The 24,819-nt window shown below is 49.8% G+C and overlaps 1 protein-coding gene across 2 annotated transcripts; it reads right to left on the bottom strand.

Annotated features, from left to right (window-relative positions):
- Window positions 1-535: 535 nt before the first annotated feature.
- Window positions 536-18,908, bottom strand: MEOX1 (mesenchyme homeobox 1). 2 transcript variants are annotated; one of them, XM_043467603.1, is made up of 3 exons: window positions 17,995-18,908; window positions 4,009-4,181; window positions 536-2,653 (listed from the first exon to the last, which is right to left on the bottom strand). In XM_043467603.1, the coding sequence occupies exons 1-3, from the start codon at window positions 18,461-18,463 to the stop codon at window positions 2,531-2,533; spliced, it is 765 nt and encodes a 254-aa protein (XP_043323538.1). In that variant the 5' UTR covers window positions 18,464-18,908; the 3' UTR covers window positions 536-2,530. The 2 variants fall into 2 exon arrangements, with proteins under 2 accessions (XP_043323538.1, XP_043323543.1); XM_043467608.1 differs by lacking the exon at window positions 4,009-4,181.
- Between the last annotated feature and the right edge of the window lie 5,911 nt (window positions 18,909-24,819).

The following is a 24,819-nucleotide window of genomic DNA, read 5'->3' as shown; positions in this document are numbered from 1 at the left end:
TGAAAATGGTTTAAAATTTATGTTGTGGGCATTTTACCACAATTTAAACAAATGTAGGTAAATGGGATCATCTGGGGAAGGTAAGAAGAGGGAGAAAAGGGCAGTGGACAGAAAGAAAATCTTGGAACTAGGAATGCAGGCAAAAGCATTGAGAAAGGGAGATTAAGTCTGCATGGGAAATAGAGAAGGAACATTCTAGACAGACAAGAAAACCAAGAGAGAGGTTGATGTCCTCTGAAGCCACAGGAATTGAGTGAGCAGCGGGTGTTGGAATGCCTGGGGTGTCTGCTTTGCTTGGCTTTGAACCTGAACCTTCCCTTTGGCACCTTGATTTTGGTGGGTCTGCTTTCTTCCGCCAGCTCCTGATGATGTCATTTCTGGTGACCGCCCACACCAGGCCCAGACAGCCTCAGAGCCAAATCCTGGCCAGGGCTCTCCTCCGAGCTCCCTCCCTCCTCTCTGTCCAGCCAGGCCTATTTTGTCCATTGCTGACATCTTGGTGAGACAAATCCCTTATAATTAAAAAGACACAGAATTGAGGACACTTTTTCTCATGTCATTTTTATTACTGTTGGTGTATACTGTTGCACCCTGAAAAACAAAAACCTCCAAACGTTGGATTTAAACATTAGGGATGGTTAGTTTTATGGTCAAGTTTCCTTTATTAACAAAGGAGTTCACCTTTTGTTTATGGACCTTTGTCTATTTGATAAGCCACAGGTTAGGGAAACTGAAAGCTAAAATTTTTTAATGGAAAATGAAGACAAAACAGTTGCAAGGAAGACAAGACTTTTTAAAAAAAAATCCATTATATTTGCACCCCTACGTTTTGAAGAACCAAGGGATACCTTGGTTTAGAGGATTTCTGTTTTTTTGTTTCTAGATCTTGTCTGGCTGATGATCACATGAGTATCAGAGGACTACCTACAGACATGTGGTTCTTAGCTCTTCCAGGAAAAAAGACCTGGAAACTCTGCTCTTTTTTTTCTTTTTATTGATTTTATTTCTCGAAGAATTTTCTTAGTAAGTGAATTGATTTTACACAGTTAACTTGATGTAATCTAAAGAAAATAGATGAAGTATACTTTAGAAAAAATTACACATGCTCTAACCAGCCATCTCACTTGGCAATCATTTTCCACAGAGTCTGTCCTTTCAAGATAGGGAGGTGGGTTTTTTGTTTTTGTATTTTTTTTACACATGAATGATTACATCTACATACAAGAACTCAAACTCTTGCTGACCTCCGTCTGCAACACCAGCTGGTGTTGGGGGACAGAGCACTGAGGCAGGCAGGGGCCTCTCTCAAGGTGTCAGTAGCCTCAGGTTGCTGGGCCAACAGTCCTGGGGTGGGGGTTGGGCAGTCCACACATAAATGTGGCAGCTTCTCATATCATAACAGCATTTGTGGAATGCACACTTCAGAGGGCCTCAGATGCATCGCATGGAGAAAGTAGGACATTTTCTTGGTCCTTTTGCAGCCAGAGTTCTTTGAAAGCACAAGACCCTGCAGCTGGAGAAAGAAACCACGCCAGGGTCCCACATTTCTAGGCCCTCACCCAGTAAGCAGCCCTAGTATGGCTGCTCCATCCTCGGAACACAGGGACCCTCTCCAGCCCTCACGTCAATAATGTGAGCATCTGGATAGTTTTTCCATCCAGAAATTACAGATTTAAAAGGAATAGCTATTCCAGTGATTTGGGGTCCGGCTCAACAATCCCAGGTATGTCCCTGAATTGATTTTGAAGAAGCAGGTGCTGTTCTGGGTCCCTTCTCACCCACCTAGTCAAGCCAGGATGAAAGGCCTGTGTGGGGACCACAGAGACCTATGCCAAGATGCTCTCCTGACTGCTTCCAGCCAGTGCTCATGAACTTGCCCACGGAGCCAGCCAATTTGGATCCATGGATGGCTTCTGATTTGTAGCAGCTAAGTTTCTGTCTTCAGACTTCCTCACATTGATTTTCCCTGGGGTTTTGGGACAACTGAGGTCCCCCAAAGCCTCAGAACAAAACCCAGAAAAGAGAGGTGGTCTAGGGTGTGTGTGTGTATGTATGTATGTGTCTCCTTGCCTTTCTCTGTGGGCATCTGCTTTTGTGACTCACCGGCTGGTCTCAAGGCTCCTCTCCCATCAGGCCAGGTGTCCAGAACTGGAGGAGGTCTGGCCAGTGTGGGAAGAAGGTTGTGAGAAGGAGGCGTGAGTGGCAGCTTAGACCCGAAGAAACAGTGTCCCCAGAGCTATTCTCCAAATTCACTTGGGTCAGATCTGGCCGCTGTATGATTGACTCCATGAGAATTGTGGGAAGTGAAGGCCCTGGGGAAGGGGCTGCTAAAGACAGAGTAATGCTGGACAGAACTTTCTAGAAACTTCAAGGCTCCCAGGAGCCCTGGGCAGCTTTCTATCCAGGAATCACTGTGAAGTGTGGAGAGGCTGCCCTGGGAGAGTGGGAGAAGGTTAAGGTGGGGTTGGGGTGGGGGTCTTTGGTAGGGGGCTCAGTCCTCAGTCTTCTTTTTTTTTCTCCCTGGAGAATCTCACTCTGAACTTGGAGAGGCGGCAGAGTCCCCATCCTCGGGGTCCTGCCCGTGGGGGGAAATGGGCTGACCCCCCTTCACGCGCTTCCACTTCATCCTTCGGTTCTGGAACCACACTTTGACCTGATGAAGGAAACAGAGGAGCCCGGTAACTTCAAGGCAGGTGTGACCACCTCACCAATACTGACACTCAAGGTACCTGGGGTGCAGCTCCAGGGAGCCCAGCTCGAAACTCTGCTTGCCCCTCCCCATGCCTCCAAAGGCTCCAGGTATTGAGACCAAAGGGAAGACTCATCAATCTGCTCAAAGACCTGTCTTATGTCTCCAGATAAAGAAAACCTCACAGGCAGAAGAACTGGTACTAAATGTCACTTTGCATTGGCCCCACCCCCTTCACAAGCCCTGCCCCTCTTATGTGGACACCCCTCCCTCAAGCTTTTATTACCCAAGGATCTGGGAGCACAGAATCACCAGCCTCTTCCCTAGGCACATTTGGAAAGCATTTTTCAGCTTAGGTAGCTCTGGTCTGGGCATTTTCTCATCTGAGCTTCAGCATTTACCTGCATGTAAACCTTCAGGGTGGGGTTATGACCCGGTTTTACAAATGGAGACCAGAGAGGTTAGGAGAAGATGTGATCCAGAGGTCCCAGGGCTATGAAGTGGTAGAAGCAAGATTTGAATCTAAGTCCTCTGATTCTAAATCCAGCACTCTAGCAGATCGCTTTCTCAACTGAAAGCTGCTATCAATTATTATTATATTCTACTCCACATCAGAGCATGAGTATGGGTGGAATGTTCTGAAGAAAAGGCCAAAACAAACGGTGAGGAGGTTTTTCTCAGAGTGTGCCCAGGAAACAGCTGCATGTTCAAATCACCCGGAGAACCTACTAGAAATGCAGATTCCCTCTATTACTCTATTACTGCACTATCACACTGTGGAACCCTGAAATCTGCATTTTTTTTTTTGAAATCTGCATTTTAAACAAGGGCCTGGGTGATTCCACTGCACACTCACGTTTGGGGATAAGCAGAGCAGAGGTGTCAACACTGGCTGCATGTGAGGATCACCTGGGGGACTTTTTAAAAAATATTTATTTTTTAATAAGACTGCACCAGTCTTAGTTGCCTCATGTGAGCTCTAGTTCCCTGACCAGAAATTGAACCTGGCCACCTGCATTGGGAGCAGAAGTCTTGACCACTGGGCCACCAGGGAAGTCCCAACCTGGGGGACCTTTGAAGAATTCTGATGCCTGGACTCCACCCCAGACCAGTGAAAACAATCATTAGGGGTGAGCTCCATACATCCGCCTTGTTAGAATCTCCGCAGGTGCTGTCAGGTACAACCAGAATGTCTGGATTGGGTGGAGGGAGAGGAGAAAGGAGAAGTTTCCAGGAGAAGGGGGCAGGGAGGGAGGCGGGATGAGAGAGCACAGGAAAAGAGGGATGGCCAGCAGAGGAGGGGCTCCTCCATGTCGCACCTGCCGCTCGGAGAGGTCCAGGTTTACCGCGATCTCATATCTGCGGAGCCGGGTCAGGTAGTTGTGATGAGCAAACTCAGCCTCGAGCTCCCGCAGCTGCTCCTTGGTGAAGGCTGTCCGCTCCTTGCGGGCCTTGCTGGCACCCTCTGGCTTCGCTCGATTCTCCTGGTTGTCTGGGAAGAGAGGACCCCAAACAGGAAGATATGAACCGCAGGGACCTTGGTTCCCTTTCTTTTGTCTTCAAGCAGAGACGCAAGCCTTTCCCTGTCGCTCTTATTTTTAAAGGATGCTGAGAAAGATCCCACCGTGTCCCTTTATCATTCCTTCTAATGTCTTAACCCTAAGAGAAATGGAAAGAATTTAGGATCCCAACCTCAAGTGCCCTGCCCCTCAAACAACTATTTTTAATTTCCAGAGCACAAGAAGCTGCCCTTGCTGCTGAATGACCTCTGCCACCTGAGCCACCCTCAACTTGACACTGGTAGTGGCTATGAGCTTGTGGGGCAAGATGCTTTAAAACTGAGGTTCTCTGTCCTCGGGGAGATCAGCCCCATCTAGGAAGTCATTATGAATGCAAATCCTTGGGCATCACCACACACACACCTGCTGAATGAAAAACCTCTGGGAGTGGGACCCAGTGATCTGTTTTAACAAGGCTTCTGATGATTCAGACACATGGTCAGGGTTACAAACCACTGCTCTAAGACCTGGCTTCTCAAAGGATGGTCTGGTGGCAGCAGCAGCAGAGCCTGGGTGCTGACCAGACTTGCAAGATTTCCTGCTGCCCACCTCCCATCCTCAGATCTACTGAATCAGAATCTGCATTTTAGCATGATCCCCTTAGGAGTTAGGGCTTCCCTTGCAGCTCAGATGGTAAAGACTGCCTGCAATGCGGGAGACCCAGGTTTGATTCCTGGATGGGGAAGATCCCCTGGAGAAGGTCATGGCAACCCATTCCAGTATTCTTGTCTGGAGAATGCCATGGACAGAAGAGTCTGGCAGGCTACAGTTCATGAGGTTGCAAAGAGTCGGGGACACGACTGAGCGACTTACACGATCACTAACCTTAGGAGTTGTGTGCACATGTAAATTGAGAGGCGCTGCTTTAAGTTTCTTCCTGGCTTCCAACACCTACCCTAGCCCCTACCTTTGACACCAGGAGGGGCCCAGTCTGGAAAGCTCATTTATGAAGGAGGTTCTGAGTTAGACATAGCAGGGGCTCAATCGCAGCTGCTAACAGCGGTGCAGGGACCAAGCACTTTAGGTGTATCAGCCACTTAATCCTCACAGTAATTCAGCCAGGTGAGTTCTAGGACGAAACCCATTTTACAGACCAGAAAACTAAGCACAGAGAAGTGAAGTAAACTGTTCACTCGGCCAGGGAGTGGAGGGGCTGGAATCCACTCAGGCAGTCTGACTCACACACTGTTCTAATGAAATACACTTAGGAGGGCTTTACAAACTGTTAAGTGCTGTATACATAGAAGGGACTGTATCGTGACCTCCCGGAGCAGGGTAAGAGACGGTGGCGGGTGGAGAGGCTTGAAGGAAGGAGACGACACACCCACACAATGAACTACCAACGCTGCCACGTGGCCGGGAAAGGGCTCCAGGAAGCACGTTTTACGCAGGGCTCTAAAAATTAGAAGTCTTTCAACTCACTGTCCTTGTTTTACAGGCTGGGAAGCTGGCCAAACCGCCAGATTGCCAAGCGGGGTCAGGGTACAGAGCCCCCTCGTCCACTCCGCGTTCCGTTGGGAACTTCAGCCTGCCGGTTCTTTCTAGCGCTTTCCACGCAGTCCGTTGTATTTCAGTCGGCGAGTCCCCCGCCGGGAGCCCGGGAGAAGGGCGGGGAGAGGCGGCTCAGGCGCGGGGAGGCGCGCGGGACAGAGATGGGGGCCCCTCCCGCCCCAGCCTGGCGTCCCGGGGAAGTGGAGAAGGCGGAGGAGGGCCGCCCCCGGGGGTCCCCGCAGCCGCGATGCCCGGCTGTCCGCGCCGGGTCCGGGTGGGCCGCCCACCGGGCGCGCCAGGGGGCTGGGAAGGAAGGGGACGAGTTCTCCGACCGGGCTGCTTGCCCGGACCTCTCCGGAAGCGGAGCGGGGGCTGGAGGGGAAGGACGCGCCGCCCGGCCGGGGTCCCCCAGGAGTCCTTAGCCTTGGCCGTCGCGGCCCAGGGAGGGAGGGGCGGTCACGCTCTCGCCGCGGAGGGACGCCGCTCCCGGAGCACGTCCCCGCCCGCGAGCCCGGAGCGAGGCCGCGAAGCCTGGCGCGGTTCCCACCCGCTGCTGCCCGGGGGCTCAGTGTTTCCCAGTCCTTTCTTTTCACAGCAGCGAGTGTATCAAACCCGGAGGGCTTGAGCCGAGGTTTGCATCCTGGATCTTCTTGTTGGAGCCTCTCAGGAAGTCGCTTAACCTCCCTGGGCTTCAGCCTCCTCATCCAGAAATCTACCTCCCAGCGTTATTGGGAAGCCTGGACAAGCTGCTGTAGGTGGAAAATGCTTTTAAAACTTCAAAGCGCTGAAACGAATATATAGTATTCTGATTCTTCAGTTCCTTGAGATGCCATCTGAGGGCCTGGGGTAATAGCAGCTGTCACTTCTTAAAGTCTTCCCTGTGCTAAGATGCAGTCACGGCTTTAGTCGTCCCCACATAACACTGGAAGGAGTAGGCAGTATTATTATCCGTTTATCTTTGTCATGTGGATTTGTGTGATAATTTGATTAATAGCTCTCTCTCCCCAGGGATATAACTGCTTTTCTCACTTGCTACTGAACCCGGCACATAGGAGGTACTTGTTAAATGTTTGCTAAATCCTTCTCAGTATACAGAGGCAGAAACAGCCTCAGAGAGGCCCGGGAACTTGGCTGGGCAGCTTTGGGGCAGCAGAACTGATATTTGAATCCAGATCCAGCTGACCAGAGCCGTGGCCATCATCAGCCCTGGTGTCAGGTTCTCCATCTTGTATCTGGCTGGCTGGGGGCTGGACCTGGACTACGGCAGCTCTGTGCATCTCCACCTCCTGGGCTCCCAGAAGCCTTGTCCTGGGTTGATGCTCACATCCCACCCTCCCCGTCTCCCAGGCCTGCTTAGGTGTGCATAGGTGCCCTATGGACACCTCTCCCCCAGTTATACCCGTCCTACACACACATAGAGTCCTGCACATAATCCTTCCTAGAGAGAAGAGGGGAGATCGGGAGACGAGCCCTTTGTGGCTGGTCTTGGACTGGTTGGGGGTGGGGGGGCAAAAACCAGGGCAACCCCTCCCTATCCACTCTCCTATCTCATCTCTTATTATCCTGATTTGGGCACTGGGGCCTCAGGATAAGCTGGGAACCCAGTGTCTGAACCCGTATGTGAACCTCAAGGCAACATTTGGCTAAACGGGGTGGCACTGGGAGGACCTTTGTCCCTCATCAGCTTCCCACAGGTGTAAGAACTTTTTAGAAATGTTAGAAATGACAAAAGGGTCAAGTATGTCAAGTTAGCTCTCGCACCCGCTGTGATCAAAAGTCTGCTTCGAAGGTAAAATGAGATGGGAAATGTGTGTTAACACAGCGCAGTGCGTGGCATTCAGCTGAGACTCCTTTGAAAGAACCACCAGGAGAGGTTCTACTGGGGATGATGTTGGAGAGGTAGCACAGGCAGAGGTAAAACATGACGCTTCTTGGGGTACCACGTCTCAAGAACTGTGCGAAAGGGACGCCTTTTCAATGTCCGGCCTTGTAACTGTTTTCCCTTCTCCCAGTACTTTTGCATATCTGTACTTGAATCTGTGTCACTATTGGTTCCAACCACAGTAACTAGAACTGATCTGTGTGAGGATCCACGTCAGTCCTCCTGGTCCTGATTCTTCCTCGGGGCCAAAGGATGCCTCTTCCATGACAGCAGAGAGAGGAGGCTGGTGTTCAGCAGGCTGCCTCTGTGTCTATGGAGGAGCTACATGGCCCCGCCCCATCCTCTGCGCACCCTCAGAGGGAGCAGGGCCATGAGGGAATGGTCCAGAGTGCCCAGAGAAATGCAAACAGGATGTGTGTGTGTGTGATATTGCGGTTTCTACCATGAGCTTTTACACCGTCCAAGGTAAATTATTTCATAAATAGCTGTCACGTTTGGCAAGCCTTCTTAAAGTCAGCAGACAGCTTTATCGGGACTAGAGGGAGGCTCAGACAGACCTTGGGGAATGTGCCCTTTTTGGAGTTCTGTATTCCTACTCCCCAACTCTCACAGCTACTTAACATAAATTTCTATCCAAGACCAGATAGATGGTCACATGCCCCATGTTCAAATAGCACATTGCAGTTGACAATTGACAATGGGTTTCCTTCCCCCAGAGAAAAACTTCTGTTGGGCTTTCCTCTGTACTACAGAATCATGGAATAGCAGACCTAGAAGGGGACTTAGAGATGATCTGATGTGGCCTTTTTACCTTACAGGTTAAGGTAAGAAACTTGCCTAAAGACATACAGCAAGTTAGTGGCAGAAGTGGGCTGAGAACCCAGATTTCCTTGAGAGGAAGCTATTTCCTTGCTATTAGGCTGCTTCCTATTAGATCCTCTTAATTATTCTGTGAGGTAGGTAAGATACACATTAGACCATAGAGCAAATGAGTAAATTGAGACCCAGAGACTAAATGGTTTGCCCAAAGTCCCCCAGGACCTGTCCAGGCTAGGTCACCCTGGGTTGCGGGGACAGTGAGTATGGAGATGTGGTTACTCCAAGGATGGCAATCTGAATCTGGGTCCAGGTCGGCCTCCCAGGGACTTCCCTAAGTGAGACCTTGGCAAATCCTCTGAAAATGGTGCCTATAGTTTTCTGGGCTACAGACCAGGCCTTTAATGTGCCCATTAGCTGTTTTTTTGTTTGTTTTTTTAATTTGACCACACTGCGCAGCATGTGGGATCTTAGTTCCCTGACCAGGGATTGAACCCACACCCCCTGCATTGGAAGCGTGGAGTCTTAACCTCTGGACCACCAGGGAAATCCCCTGCTCATTAGTTTTGATACTTGCAGCTTCAGAGGGAGCAGTCAAAGCCCTCAAAATAGACAAGACCTGGATGGAACCATTCCCCAGATGCATTTGCATCCAGACCTCTCTGGCTGCCTAGGACTGGCCAGCCTCTCTCTCTGGGCCCTGTCTGTTCCACCTCAATGTCTAGACCCTTTTCCTCTCCCATGGGGGCCTGAGGAGACATGGTAGGGCTCCCAGCTTCTTTGAGGAGCCCAGCAGCAGGGTTGGGGAATTTAGGTTATGTTCTCTGGGATGGGAATGCCTAGGGCTAGAGTCGTGTTTGCTGAGAGTCCCACCTGGTGGTGGTGGGGCAGGCAGTGGGGGTGGGCTCTGATGAGGGAAAGTGGAATGGACTGAGTGAGGAGATGGGGTATGGGGACCATGGAGGATTGTAGCAGAGAATTGGAGGTGGGAGGGGCAGTGGAAATGAGAGGTAGGAGCTGCAGTGAGCTTCTGAGATGGTTGGGGAAGGCACGGGCAGCTCTGGGCTTTGTGTTTATAAGTTCCAGATGTCACCTTCAGCTGTCACCAAAGGAAGTGTAGGCTTCAGGACCCAGGCTCCACTGCTCACACGGTTCCTTCATCATCGAATTCAAGGAAGATGGGAAAACATGAAATAGAAAAGGCTGGAGTAGTGTTGGGAGCTGGGAGAGGCCAGGGCAGCCTGACTCAGTGGGCAGAGTGGGCATTGAGGAAGCTGGCTCTAGGGGTCTCCAGGGGCCTCGAGTCTTGCCCCAAAGAGGTGGGGGTGGATTTGCAATCACTGGGTGTGATACTCAAGAGTCGTGCTCATGACCCAGGTGACACTTACTGAGGTTGTCCATTTATTTTGTTATCACGTCCTTTCCTTCTTTGTCTGTCAAATGCCCTGCTTCTCTAAGGATTCATTCCTAAAACAGTCTCCACTTTTTCTTCTCTGTTTGTGGGAAAAAGATAAGAATGCCAGGATCGGGACTTCCCTGGTGGTCCAGTGGTTAACACTTCACCTCCCAGTGCAAGAGATGCAGGTTTGATCCCTGGTCAGGGCACTAGGGTCCCACATGCCTCATGACCAAAACATAAAACAGAAGCAATATTGTAACAAATTCAATGAAGACCTTAAATAATGATCCACATCAAAAAAAAAAAAAAACAAACTTAAAAAAAATGCAGGATCTCCTTGTGGCCAGAAGCAACACCCTATAGGAATGGAAAAGCTCTAGTGGCCAACAGACCCTGGACCCCAGGCTAGGTAAGCTCTGAGGTCCTGCCAAAGGGGTTTATAACTGGAGCATTTGTGTCACTGCTAGAATCTTGTCCCTGTTTCTTCTATTTATGGGCAGAATCGTGTCCCCTCTATCAATTAATATGTTGACATTCTAACCCTCAGTAGCTCCGAACGCGACTGTTTTGAGATAGGATCTTTCAAGAGGTGATGAAGTTAAAATGAGGCTGTTAAGTACTTTCACAGAAGTGCTTTCTGTACTTTAAGTACAGAGTACAAAAGTACTTTAAGTACTTTCACTCAGTCGTGTCCGACTCTTTGCAACCCCATGTTCTATACAGTCCATGGGGTTCTCCAGGCCAGAATACTGGAGTGGGTAGCCGTTCCCTTCTCCAGGAAGGCTGTTAGCGTGAGCCCTAATTCAATCTGACTTGTGTCTTCGTAAGAAGAGATGAGGACACAGAGAATGACCAAGTGAGGCAAGAAGGCAAGAACGCCAAGAACAGCAAGAAGGTGGCCATTTGCCAAAGAGAGAAGCCTCAGGAGAAACTGAACCTGCCAACATCTTGATCTTTGACTTCCAGTTTCCAGAACTGTGGGAAAATAAATGTCTGTTGTTTAAGCTACCCAGTCTATGGTATCTGTTATGGCAGCCCAAGAGAGCCAAGATGCCCCCCACCTAACTCCCTACAGCTGTGCTTACCACTGAGGAGAGAGAGGGAGCAAGGCCACAATGGGTACAAAGCTGATGCAAGACCATAGGGACCTCTCTGCAAATTAGAAAAAGGTGTGCTTTCCTCTAGAGTGGCAAGCACAGCCACTTGTTCACGCGGCAGTTGGGGCCTCTAACTGCCCAGCCAGGATCCCCCCTAAGTGCCTGACCATGGTGGGTCCCCTTTACTGCTCAGCCATAGCAGTTCCCCTTGCTGGACCCACCCCCAGTGCCCTGTAGGGGATTCCTGTGAGTCAGCCCAGCCTGCATGTGGATGTTTACACATCTTTCTGACCCCAGCACTCACCCTGACCCTGCGCTGGTTTTATGATGGAAGTCTGGCTCTCTGCACACCTTTTCATGAGTGAGACTATAAAAGTCCTGATGCATTTTACAGAAGCACAGCACGCATGGTGAAAACCCCATGCCAGGCAGTGGAGCCACTCTTAGAATGTGAGAAAATGAAGGGGTGAATGCCAGCTTACAGTAGAGGTTATTGGCCAGACACTCAGCTTCTATATACAAATGTTACAGTAGGTGCTGGTGATACTGCACAGGTGAATCAGATAGCATTCCAGCCATCTAGACACTTCCATTTTAAGGAAAAAGACCGCTGCATGCATCTGTAACTCTGGATATAAGCCAACTGTGGTTTGATGCTAAAATGGAGTTGTCATGCTCCGTGTGTGCGGAGAGAGAGGTCACAAAAGGATTCTTGGACACTCAACAAACCAGGAAGAGAAGGAAATTACCTCAACATAATAAAGGCCATATATGAAAAGCCTGTAGCTAATATCATATTCAGTGGTGAAAAACTAAAATAGTTTTCTCTAACATCAGGAACTAGGCAAGGATGCCCATTCTTACTATTTCCATTTGATATAATGCTGGAAGTCCTAGCCAGAGCAATCAGACAAGAAAAAGAAGTTAAGAGGCATCTAAGTCAGAAAGGAAGTAAAATGATCTCTCTTTGTAGATAGTATAATCTTGTATGTGGAAAACCCCAAAGATTCCACAAAAGCCTTTTAGAAGTAATACATTCATCAAGGTTGCAGGATACAGAATCAACATGTACAACTCAGTTGTATTTCTATACATGAACAATCAACAATTCAAAAGGGAAATTAAGAAAATAGTCCCATTTACAATACTGTCAAAAAGAATAAAATACTTAGGAATAAACTTAACTAAGGAGGCAAAAGACTTGTACAATGAAAATTATAAAACACGACTAAAAGAAATTAAAGAGACAAATGAAAAGAAAGACATCCTGTGTTCATGGATTTTGAAAGGCAATATTGTTAAAATGTCCATACTACACAAAGTAATCTACAGACTCAATGCAATCCCTATAAAAATCCCAATGGCATTTTTTGCAAAAATAGAAAAAATTATCCTAAAATTCATAGGAAATCTCAAGGAACCCTGAATAGCCAAAACAATCTTGAGAAAGAAAAACAAAGCTGGAGGCTTCTTGCTTCCTGATTTTAAAACCCATTACAAAGCGACAGTAGTCAAAACAGCTTGATACTGGGATAAGAGCAGACGCGTACATCAATGGAACAGAATAGAGAGCCCAGTAAGCCTCCACATAAATGACCAAATGATCTTCAATAAAGGTGCCAAGGCTACACAATGGGGAAGGAACAATCTTAAACAAACGGTGCTGGGAAAACAGGATCTCCACAAGCAAAAGGATAAAGTTGAATCTTTTCTGTACAACACACATAAAAATTTATTCAAAATACATTAAAGGCCTAAAAATGCAAGACCGAAAACTAGAAAACTCCTAGAAGAAAACATGGAGAGAATGGATTTGGCAATGATTTCTTGGCTATGACACCAAAACTATGGTCAACAAAAGCATTCCATAGGGAAAACAGTATAGTGGTTCCTCAGAAGATTAAAATAGTTACCATATGATCCAACAGTTCTACTTCTGGGTATATATCCAAAAGAATTCACAGCAGGATCTTAAAGAGATTTTCACATCCATGTCCATTGCAGAATCATTCATAATAATCAAGAGGTGGAAGCAACCTAAGTGTCCATTACAGATGAATGAATAAAGAAAATGTGCATATACACAGAGCAGAATATTATTCAGCCTTAAAAAAATAAAGAAATTCTGTCATATGCTACAACACAGATAAGGCTTGAGGACATTGGGCTAAGTAAACTAAACCTATCGTGAAAAGACAGATACTGCTTGATTCCACATATATGAGGTATCTAAAGTAGTCAAATTCTTAGAAACAGAAAGTAGAATGCTGGTTTCCAGGGCCTGGTGTGTGTGTTGGGGGGTGGGGTGTGGGGAAGAGGGTAAAAGGAACTGTTTTTCAGTGGATGTAGAATTTCGTTGTATAAGATGAAAAAGTTCTAGAGATCTGTTGCACAATTATATATATATATATATATATATATGTATATAGTTAATGCTACTGAACTGCACAGTTAAAAGTGGTTGTGATGGTCAAGCTTACATGATGTGTTTTTGATCACAATAAAGAAAAAACAGATTTCAAATATTAGATGTTTGATGGTAAGAAATCTCAGGAGAGCTCCCTTATGAAGTTGCAAACTTTATTTATAAAATCATCCTCAGGTTCTAGTGATACTGTCATTTGAAATTTCTAAACTGTAACTTTCACTGAAATGATGCCATGTTTAAGTGGAATCATGAAGGAAGGATGGAAGGAGTGAAGGATCCTTGGAGTAGATGACTTTCAAGCTGGATGTTAAAATAAGGCAGAAGAGTGTGGGAAGAGAAGGGTGTTTGAGGCAAGGGGAAGTACTGAACAAATCGGGGTGGTGGGGAGAAAAAGCAGGGTGCCTTGGCAAGGCAACTAAATTGGCTTGGTGGCTTGTTGAGTGGAGATAGAAGTGGGAGGGGTGGGCTGTAGAGGGAAGTCAGGTGGGAAAGAGGCCACTTTGTGGCGGGTTCTTCAACCTCAGGGGACATTGAGAGTGTGCGTAGCTGGGCAGGGGCAGGGCAGGTGGACATCAGATCTTACAGGGGAAAAAACAGGGAAGGAGGAGCCCGGGGACGCACACATGTCGGAGCTCCAGGAGTGTGGGGTGGAGGACAAAGCAAGTCTGATGCAGACAGAAGGAGTATGTGAGCGCGTCAGCCAGCAGCGGGGATCCCAGGCACAGAGGCCCTCCCAGGCGGCCGATCAGATTCACCTGTTGCCGCCGGGCTGATCACACGCGACCTTCCCTTGAACCCCGTCAGGAAATCACCGTGAAATCCTTCATTCCCATAAATTACAGACGACCACGGTAGCCATGACAGATTGAGGGGCAAACAGCAGTGGCAGCTGTCCTTGCCAGCAGGGGTCTTTAACGCCCCCTGGACCCCCGGAGTGGGAGTGGTTAGGGCAAGTTAACATCACAGCCAACTCCCAAATCAGCTTTGTGCTGTGAACCAACAGAAAGTTTCAGAGTGGGGTCCCGGGAACCCCGCTTTCCTGACCATTTCCTTGAGCAAATCAGCTCCACTTCCAGTGATGGCAAGTAATGGGAAAGCAGCTGGGACTGGCAGAGCTTTGAAGGAGACCGGGGAGCAGAGAATGTTCCTTTCGAAAGGAACTTTCAGTAACTTTCTGTTACCGGACCCTTCCTGGCCAGGCCAGCCAGCATGGGACACGTTTACCAGGCCCGACTCACTCCCTCCCCCAGCTTCTCTGGTGGGATCTCTGAGCTTCAGGCTCCTGATTGATGGCAACTGGATTTCAGGACTCACAATGATTTTGAGAAGTTTCCACATTTTATACCCCAGGCTCAGGAATTTCTGAGACAGCTTATTTCAAATGTTCAATTCCACTGTCCCCCAAAACAAAGGGTTATTTGTCACATTCTATGTTCTGGAGACCAGTTCTGTAAAGACGGGCCTGATACCATTCATAGCCACTATTTATCGAACTCATGTGCCAGGCACAGGGTTCATCTCATGGATCACAGCGTTTAACCTTCGCAGGGACTCTGTGTGGAGGGTGATACTATTAGAGTCCCATTTTACACCTAGGGAGACAGAGGCTCTGAGAAATTAAGGACTTTCCCAACGTCAAGCAGTGGGAAGTTGCAGTGCCAACCCGCAACCTGATTGTGAAGCGTGATGGAAAACACACTTCTTGATCAGTGCTGGTTAGCTTTCCAGAGGTGGCCTAGCAGGGGCCGGGATGAGACACTCACATTGAGTACAGCATACAAGGGGTACCAAAAACCACAGTAATGAAGAGAAAGAACATTTTAATGCAATGTTTAAAAAGAATCAAAATTCTTACAAAAAGTCCATGATGAACAGGATGCCAAAGTTTAAAAGAAGACAGTCCAACCAGTGGATCAGGATTGATAGGGTGGGTGGGGGTTCTTTGTTTTGTTTTTCAATATTTATTCTGGCTGTGCCAGGTCTTAGTTGGGACATGCAGGATCCAGTTCCCCGACCAGAGATCGAACCCCAGCCCCTTGTATTGGGAGCATGGAGTCTTAGCCACTGGACCACCAGGGAAGTCCCAGGGTGGTGATTCTTTGTGGATTTGTCTCTTGTGATCTGAATTCCAGACTCCTGGAGTTAGTTGTGAGCCCTGCCCATTGCTTTCTCTTTTCTTTAGGTTCTGACAAAGCTGATCTTTCCTGCCTCTTTAATTAAATCCCAAAGGATGATGCAAGCCACTGGGGGATAAAGATTTCCATGTTGACCACAGAGTGTCTGGAACCCCAGAGAATGAAGGAGAGCCAGCTAGCTGTGCCCTGCTTTGTGTGACTCCTGCCGCCAGTGCTGCTTCTGAGAGGACCCTGAGGGAGAGCTCAGGGCCCCTCCTGGGTGGGAACCTCTCCTGACCAGAAGTTGACCCTATGAGGAGGGTGCCCTGGGGTGGCCAGCTGCTTGGCACACGAGAAGCACCATCCACAGGCCACTCATCAAAAGGAAAGATGGTGCATTTGGGTCCAGCTGAAACATGGAATGACCTTGTCTAAGCCTGGCCCTTGGCTTTGTCCATGCCTTCCCAGTATTCTTGGCTCACAGCTCCCTGGAAAGTGGCTGGATGCAGCCGAGGTGGGTGTGGGCAGAGATGGAGGAGTTACAGTGGCAGGCATCGTAGAGGGGCGAGCTCTTCAACTAGGCGCAGAGCCAAGGAGCTGAGAGTTCCTTGAGAGGAGAAGCAGAGAGTGTCCCATTCTCGGCAAATCTCCAGCCAGGCTTAGGAACAGTTCAGGGTTTAACCGGCTGAGAATTTAAAGAGCCCTTCTATTCATAGCATCCAAGAGGGCTATGTTTTGTTTTGCTTTGTTTTTAAATCAAAGAAATTATTATTTTATTTATTGGTCTTGAAGCATGGCACATGGATCGTAGTTCCCTGACCAGGTATCGAACCCTTGCCCTCTGCAGGGGAAGCTCAGGGTCTTACCCACTGGACCACCAGGGACTGTGGTTTTTATCATCCACTCTGGGCACACTGAGGGGCTTCTTCAAGCATGGAGACCAGATATTTCAAAATGAGGATTGTGTTTGAGATCTACCGAAGGGTGTGGGATTTGGGGTCTGAAGTCTGGGGTTTGAGCTTTCTTCTAGGGAGACCAACTGTTCTGGGGACACTGGACTATGAAGGCTAAAACCAGGAAAGTGCTGGGTACATTGGCATGAGTGGGTCACTGTCTTTTAACTCTGTGCTAGCAGAGCTCCTCTCAAGCTTTTCAGCCTCTTCTTTTCCACGCGTAAAGAATCGAGGCGCTGATAAGACCTGACGGAGCAAACTCGAACCTTGTGCGACTCAGAACTATCATATGTTTCTTACAGCACCTTGAACCCCCTCAGTCATGGCACATCCACTGCCGGTGGCATCTGCTGGCCTCCCCTCCCTCTCAGTTTGAGCTGTTTGGGGGGCGAGACCACCTTATTCATCCCTGCAGCCCTAGGGCCTCTGCCAAAACAAACAGAAGATGCTCGGGAAATCTGGGCTACTTTGAAAGCCCTTCGTAACCTAAAGCAGGGAGCGTTCTCTTTGGTTGGTCTTCTCATTTGCTGCCTGCCCCTCATTAGCCCCATGAAAACTCTTCTGTAGGTTCAGACAGACAGATGTGCCCTGAGGGCAGCCGTTAGGAGGACATAGTCGGGCAGTGGGTGCAGGAGGCAAGGGCACTGTTTTGTTCTGGTCGAGATAGAGACGGGGAATCAGATAAAAGGTGAATGGGTGGTGAGAGAAGCTGGGAGGTCCCATGGGGAGATGAGGAAACAACAGTCCCCACTACCAGGAGGAGATGGACATTAACTGGGGTCTGAACAAGCAGGTCAGCTCCATCCTCTGATACTCCACCCGTGCTTCCCCTCTGCTGCCTGCCTCTCTGACTCTCCCCAAGATTGGTGACACCCCAGGAGGGCTCCTCTGAGGAGTGGCCTTTGGGAGATCACCCAGACCTTAGCAGCTGGTGCTGCTCCTCGGCCTGTGCACACAGCCCAGCAGGACAGCGCATTCCTCATGGGCAGTCTGCCCCAAACCGCAGCATTTGCCTCTCACATCCCTGCCCTATGTCTGCTTTGCTGCCTCTAGACTCCCAGAGACAGAGTCCTGGTTCTCTTTGACTGCCCAGGGTCCCAGCCTTGGTCTTAGCCCTCTGAGCCTTGGGGAGTAAGCTAACTCTCCTGGGGAGTCAGCCCAGGGGCTCTCGGGGCCATTTGGAACCAGCTGGGGCATACTGGGGAGAAGTGTGACCCAGACATAGTCCAGTTCAGAAAAGCCCCCTCCAGCCTTTGCCAACCTGTACCCAGAGGCTCCATCCCACCTGCCCTCTGAATCTTTGTGGATTCTGTTTCATTCTCTTTCCAGCACATCCTTCCTGGAACCCAGGAGAGGTGAGGAGGCAGACATAGCCCCCATCACCAGAGAATCCTAGAACTCTGAGCAGAAATAGCCCCAAAGGTAACTGGTTTGAGTCTCCTGCCTTTGGGGAGGTTAGATCATATTATCCCCCATTCACGTCAGGCTACCTAGGCTCAGAGAGGGCAAGCAACTTCCTCAAGGTCACACAGTAAAGGAACTGTCAGCTCTTCCTCAGCCACCTACCTGAATTCTCCTTTTTCCGTCTGGTTGACTTCTTCTCCGTCTCGTTGGCAGTGCTCCCAAGGACCTCATAGTCCTCGCCTGGGCCTCCCGTGGTGTCCACCAGGCCGGGGCTGCTGGCCCCTATCTCCTTGGAGCCCCCCGCGGGGCCTGGGTTGAGCCTACGCCGGGCCTCCGAGACAGGGAAGTGCCAGTCGGGGGGCTGTGGGAAGGCGGGGTGCTGCTCAGTGAAGCCTCGCTCCTCCCGGGGCAGGCTGTGTGGGGTGGCCGCCAGGCAGGAGGCTGAGAAGTCGGGGTACGCAGCTGTTGCTGTTGCTGGGAAGTCTGGTTTCTGGTGGAAGGAGAATGGGGTTGGCGGGTAGTGGGGGAGCCCTGAGGCCCCAGTGCCTTCCGAGTGGGGGTTTCGAAGGCAGCCCCAGACAGGGGCCGGGGGGTGGGGACCCCTCATGCAGCTGCTGGCCGCTGGATCCATCTGCTGTCTGCTGCCCGCCTCAATCCTTTCAAAGGTTGGATTCTTACACTTTTTATATTCAAATTGTTAAAAATGCAAAAAAAAAAAAATTTTTTTTTTAAATAGGAGGGCAAAAGTGTTCAATAGAAAATTTGCCTCAGGAACCAAAACAAAAACCAAAACGAAAGTTGCTCCTCAAAGTACGCACACGTGTGGGTGGCCACACATACGTGTGCCCACACCTATGTTGGACTTGGCTCCTGGCTTCCTGTTCCCCCTGAGCCACCAGCCTGCCTAGTGGGGTCCCCTGTACGTGTATTTGTCGCCGATGACACTAAACATTTTCACTGTCCCAGCCCAGACGCACCGGCTGACGAGGGCTTGTCCTGGAGCCCGCAGCAAATGCCTGCAAAGAGCTGGTCCAGGGCTGCTGAGACACACTTTTAAATCCTGCGGTGGGGAGAGAGTGACAAATTTCTGAAGTGAAATGTGAGAGAGGAGAGGGAGGGGTTAACCAGCACACACACGATCCCCTCCAACCAAAACCCGAGCAGGCAACTATTAATCATCAGAAACCTTATATGCACATCTAATGGGATTTGCAGATGGAGTCTTTTAAAGAAACATTGTCTGTATTTTTTTTTTTTTTTAAGGAAAGAGAGCAGCACACACACTTTCTTTAATGTGCCTCCTATAACACTATGAAGTTATTTTATTGCACTGTTAACAAAATTCCCCAAGTCTTGGATTTGAAAAAAGCCTTAAGTCAGATCCAGAAACCATCAAGTGCCAAATTCCAGGGAGTGAAGCAGGGAATAAGTGCAAGAGACAAGTTTGCTGATTGCATTTGATTTAAAGGCCCTTCTACTGCTGCTTGCAAAAAGGAAGGTGGATTAAAAGCAATCTTTTTTTGCAAGTCTCAGTGGCCCACTACGGTCTGTAGTAGAGAGAAAGACACACTCCAGAAAAAAAAAATTATTTCTCTCTGCCCACAGTGACATTCTCACTTTCTCAGTAACTTAAAAAAACAATCAGATTCTTCCTTCCGCTCTTTAACCCCCAACTTACATGCCAATTAGCCACACTCTTGTCTAGTGGGGTTTCAAGTCATTTTTCTCCAAGGCAAAGGAAAGACACTTAGATAGGTTCCTAGAAGTTTCTCCAGGCTTCCCCCACCTGCTCTCTGGCTCTGTAACCTTTGCTCACCTGCTTTGTCTTCCCCACCCACCCCCAGGGGCCAAGTTTTCCTTGGAGTCTGTGCATGGAAATAGGAATCAGGAGCTTCTCGTTCCCCAAAGAGTTCTCTCTCTCTCTTTTTAAAAATATTTATTTACTTGGCTGCACCAAATCTTAGCTGCGGCAGAGGGGATCTTTGATTTTCATTGCAGCACATGGGATCTAGTTCCTTGACCAGGGATTGAACCCCGCCGGGCCCCCTGCATTGGGAGTGTGAAGTCTTAGCCACTGGACCACCAGGGAAGTCCCCAAAGAGTTCTCTTTGGCAAACAGTCTCACCATCTAAGAGCTTCCCTGGTGGCTCAGAGGGTAAAGAATCCGCCTGCAATGAATACAGGAGACCAGGGTTCAATCCCTGGGTTGGGAAGATCCCCTGGAGAAGGAAATGGCAACTCACTCCAGTTTTCTGGCCTGGAGAATTCCATGGACAGAGGAGCCTGGCAGGCCAGAGTCCACGGGGTCACAAAGAGTCGGACACGACTGAGGGACTTTCACTTTCTCATGGTCTTACAGGCTGCTGCCCATCAGAGGAGGATCCATTGCCATTCCAACTGGCCAGTCAGTCTACTCGGTCCCCATGGCCTGCTGCTGTCTCTGGAGGGTTAATATAATTTCTTGGAGAATGACATTTCAAGCACATAGGGTCAGAGCTCCTTGCCCCCTGAATTATTGACATGGTCTAGTGCAGCAGGATTGGGGCTGAAATGGGAATGGACGGTAAGAACAGTGTATATGCTGGGGCTGGCTCCAAAGATGCCCAAGGTTCCCTGAGGAGGGGCCATGGGTTTCAGCTCTTAAGCCTGAAGCCTGGAGGCAGCACACATGCTGTTAATTAAACAGGCATCTCATCTTCCAGAACAGGGAGCCAGGGTGTTGCAGACTGGTGGAGGAGATGGGGTCAAAGCCACAAACCAGACTCCCCTCTCCGCTTTGTCCAGGGCTTACCCATTGCACGTGCATCTCTCCTCTGAACCTTACAACCCTCCTATTTTGGGTAAAGAAAGAATTACACTCTATATTTATACACATGAAGAAACAGAGGCTCAGACAGATTATGTGAGCTGCTTGGAATCACACAACTAAGAAGTGGCAGAAGCAGGCATTGCCCTCAGGTGGCCGGCTGTCCAGTCTGGAGCACTTTGATGCCAAGGAAGGAGCACAGACTTTGGGGTTAGACAGTTCAAAGTTCAAATCCGGAATCTGCCACTTCCCAGCTGTGTGCCCCAGGACAAGTCACTTCATCTCTCTGAGCTTCCATTTCCCCTAACGTGGGATGGTCCTTATAGCTTCCACTCAGCCATTGATCTTAGGGCCTCAACCACGTTCCCCAGTGGATGCTACAAAAGCCCACTGAAGCAAGTGCTTTTCTCACCTTCTCCATCCTTTATAGGAGGCACAGAGGCACAGAGAGGCTGTGTAACCTGCATCAGGACACACAGTTGGGAAGTGGAGGATCCGGATTCAAGCCCAGGCAGCCTGGCCCCACTGCCTCAGAATGCCCGCAGACGTTGGAGAATTCAAAATGAAATCATTTATGCAAAGTGCGAAGTAGGTAATGGATGAAAGTGGCTCCCTTCCTAGTCCATCTAGCTTTCCTTTACCTGGATGATTCCAAATGGGACTGTGGGGTGGGGGGGCACTGAGGGAGTTCCTCAGAGAACAGCCTGGGGAGGTCCCTCGAGGGGCTGCAGGCTGTGGGGGCTCTGGAAGGAATCCACAGGAGGCTGGAGGGGAGAGGAACCTTCCTGGGATCTGGCCCGCAGGCTGTAACCGGACTCCGGCTCTGTCCTCCCCATCTGGCCAGGGACCCCCTCCCAGGGAGGCCCAGGGCCTGGCCCTTTGCCCCTGGAAGGGTGGGTCCTGGGTCGTGGAGGGGGGCTGAGAGGTCAGGAGGGGCTCGGGGAGGGGCGCAGGGGGCCCTCTGCGCTGAGAAGGCAGGGCCCTGGAACCCTGGCGCCCGCACAGCTGCCGGCGTCTGTCAGCCTCCCCGCGGGGCGCGGCCGGGGGCCTGCTGGCCTCTCCATCTTCCTGACAGGCTCCTCTTCTGAGGCCGGGAAAGAACAACAACGGTCCTCCCCTCACGGCGACCCATTTGTTAGATGAAGGCCGGGCACCGGCCCCTTTAACCTCCTCAAAGTCAGCGTGTCCCCACCAAGGCCCCGAGGCCCGCAAGACAGAGATGGATGGACGTGGCTGTTTGTGGAAAAAAGCCCCGAGTGGCCAAGGGGAGCAGGGTTTCCAGGAAGGGAGGGGACCCCGTTTCTGGTTGTTGTTGGGGGAGTTGGAGAAGGAAGAGGAAAAGCCTGCGTGAGGAGGAGGGTCCCTGAGGAAGACGGTGGGCTTGGCCACACCTGAGCCATCCCAAGGAACTTTCGGAATTTCCCTCATTGTGCTCAACACGTGGGCGTGTCCTTGGCATCCGCAGACCTGCTTCGGAATCCCCCACCGCTCCCCCACCCCCGACCTGTGCCTGCAACTACGTGGGTGTCAGAGGAGAACCTGGGCCTGGAGGCAGAGATGCGAGTTCAACGTGTGGCCTTGTCCTTCTTCTGCTATGTGGCTTCAGGCATGACACATCCCTTTTCTGGGCCTCAGTTTTCGTTTTCTCGCTGTTGAAGCAGAGATGACAGTACTTGCCTCGTGCGGCTGTTAAGAGGATCCACGATCTGATGTCTGCGAAAAGAGCTGGCTGACCATAAAGGGCGATGCACGTAGGGAATTAGTATATCTCCCCCTTCCTTACTCTGCTGAACTACGGGGCAGGTCACAGCTCCATAGAGGATGAAGACAGCACATCCTAGCTGCCCTTTGACCCCCGTACCTTCCTCTTTGGTAACATAACAGAGGGTCAAGGTCATGGCCTTGGGAATTAGGAGACTGTGGGTTTACACTTAGCTCTGCCACTAATAAACTGGCCTTGGATAGCTCAGTTTATCACTTGAGCCTCATTTTTTATTTTTTAATCTTTTTTGGCTGTGCCACACAGCTGGTAGGATCTTAGTTCCCTGACCAGGGATTGAATCTGGGCCCCAGCAGTGAAAGCTCTGAGTCCTAACCACTGGGCCACCAGGGAATTCCTGAGCCTCAGTTTCTTCATCTGTAAAGTGGGAATACTTTTTTTCTTCTTTCCCTTCTTTCTCAGTTGGGTTGCTGAGAAGTAAATGAGGTGTTGTAGGAAATCTCATGCCATAGCCTGGTGTACAGTATTTAGTGGTAATGTCTGGATGATGATGATGGAAATACCTGAGGTTTTTGCCTTGAGGACAACTTCAAAAGGCCACTTGAGAGGGAGAAGTCCATTAGCATTCACTCATGTAGTAGAACAAGAGTCAGATAAGACACCTGATCCCCAGCAAGACCACGTAGGGATGAGAGGGGAGACAAACAAGCTGTCTTCCAAGCATGGAAATCATTTTGGACCAGAACATTTGTGGCTGGTCCTGGGATTCATTTGGAATGTATACATCCTTGGCTTCTTGGAAGGCTTTGAGGTACCAGGGTCACTACTGACCTCTAGGACTTTTGTGAGGCTCAACCAATTCAATGGACAGATCGGAGTTGAATAAACCACAGAATATTGTCCTCACGACAGATGCTCCCAGGAAGCTTGCAGGACATTCCATGCCAAAGACCCAATGACAGGGTCTTGCCTTAAATCCCAGAAAACACTGTGTTAATATTAGAGACAATTTCCTCAGATGAGTTTCCTCTCTTGTGTATAAATTTTTGATGCAGCCATCACTTGTCTGCACCGAGATTGTGGGCAGATGACTGGAAAACACAATAAGGCACTGAGTCGCCTGATTCTCAACTCCAGCTCCTGAAGGTCACATAACCTTGGTCTCTTCAACTAAAAAGTAGAAGCTCACTGTATAGATGACCTGCAGAGACTCAGTAGGTGCTCAGTAAATGTGCCCTTTCTAGGGCTTCTGTGCCTGAAGGAGTTAGAAGCATGTGGATCTCAAGGGTAGGCTCAAAGTTAGAGCAGCCAGGGAAAAAAATACAGGGAGCCCATTAAGTATGCTCTGTGTAATATTGGTGGCTCAGTGGTAAAGAATCGCCTGCCAGTGCAGGAGACACAGGATATGTGGGTTCGATCCCTGGGTCGGGAAGATCCTCTGGGGAAGGAGATGGCACCCCATTCCAGTCTTCTTGCCTGGAAGATTCCATGGATAGAGGAGCCTGGAGGGTTACAGTCCATGGGGCTGCAAAGAGTCAGACATGACCTAGCACGCAGCCACTCAGATATAATACTGGGGACACACTTAAGGTAAAAAGGAATTTTTTATTTATTTGAAATTCAAACTCAACTGGGTGTCTGTTTCCACCCCCCCCCCCCCCAAGTCTGGAAACTGTCATCCAAGGCAAAACTAATCTTCAAGATGGAGAAGACTCTGGCCTTGCTTTCTGAGCCAGGATATCTGCACTTTGACAGAAGGCTCTGGAAGGACACTCTCAAGGGGAACTTCCAGAGGGAGGGGTGGTAGTCGGCAGGTTTTACTTTGTCTGTGGGCTTTCTGGTTGCAAGAGAAGCCCAGGGTCCCCCAGGAAGTTCTCCTGTGGAGGCCTTGGGAGTGAGACAAAGCAGACGGGAGGCAGGAGGAGGAAGGGCGCGCAGGTGGAAGGAGTAAGGACAAAGGTGAGTGCCCCTGGGCAGGAAGTGCTGAAAGGGAGAAGGAGGGAGGCCTGGGCAGGGCGCCAGCCTGGGAGACTCCCGGGCCCACTTCCCTGGGCGCGCCTTTCCAGCCCCTGATGCAAGGCAGCCGGGCCATTATTTGGGGGAAAAACCAGCTAACCAGATAGGACAGCAAACCGGGGATTTATGTGGTGTGGGAACAGCTCGGGTTTCCCTCACTGTTTATCCAGCAGTATTTTTTAAAACAGAAATCAGCGCGGGTAACCACAGCTGTGAGTTACTGGTTCTGGCTGCAAGGCCCTTGAGGGCTGAGGAGAGTGGAGGGGGTCTCCTCAAAGGTGCTTTGCTCTGTATCGGCTTAGAAGTTGCTAAAGGAATGTGTCCTTCCAGAGCCTGGGGCCAGGTGGGAAGGGCAGCCCTGGGCAGGCCCCAGATCACTCTCTCTCCTTAGGACAAAGGCCAGACCAGCATCCCTGGGGGAACCGTGACTGTCAAGGCCTGAAGC

Source organism: Cervus canadensis, chromosome 1 (assembly GCF_019320065.1).
Source record: "Cervus canadensis isolate Bull #8, Minnesota chromosome 1, ASM1932006v1, whole genome shotgun sequence".
NCBI lineage: Eukaryota > Metazoa > Chordata > Mammalia > Artiodactyla > Cervidae > Cervus > Cervus canadensis.
This window is presented reverse-complemented; position numbering and strand designations above follow the sequence as displayed.

What these genes read in the sequence shown, in the direction of transcription:
- MEOX1 (XM_043467603.1), bottom strand. Translation starts at nt 18,463, where the DNA reads ATGGATCCAGCGGCCAGCAGCTGCATGAGGGGTCCCCACCCCCCGGCC. An exon ending in ACGGAAAAAGGAGAATTCAG is followed by an intron (nt 4,182 to 17,994) that starts GTAGGTGGCTGA and finishes CTCTCTTCCCAG; the next exon opens with ACAACCAGGAGAATCGAGCG. An exon ending in TGGACCTCTCCGAGCGGCAG is followed by an intron (nt 2,654 to 4,008) that starts GTGCGACATGGA and finishes TTCCTTCATCAG; the next exon opens with GTCAAAGTGTGGTTCCAGAA.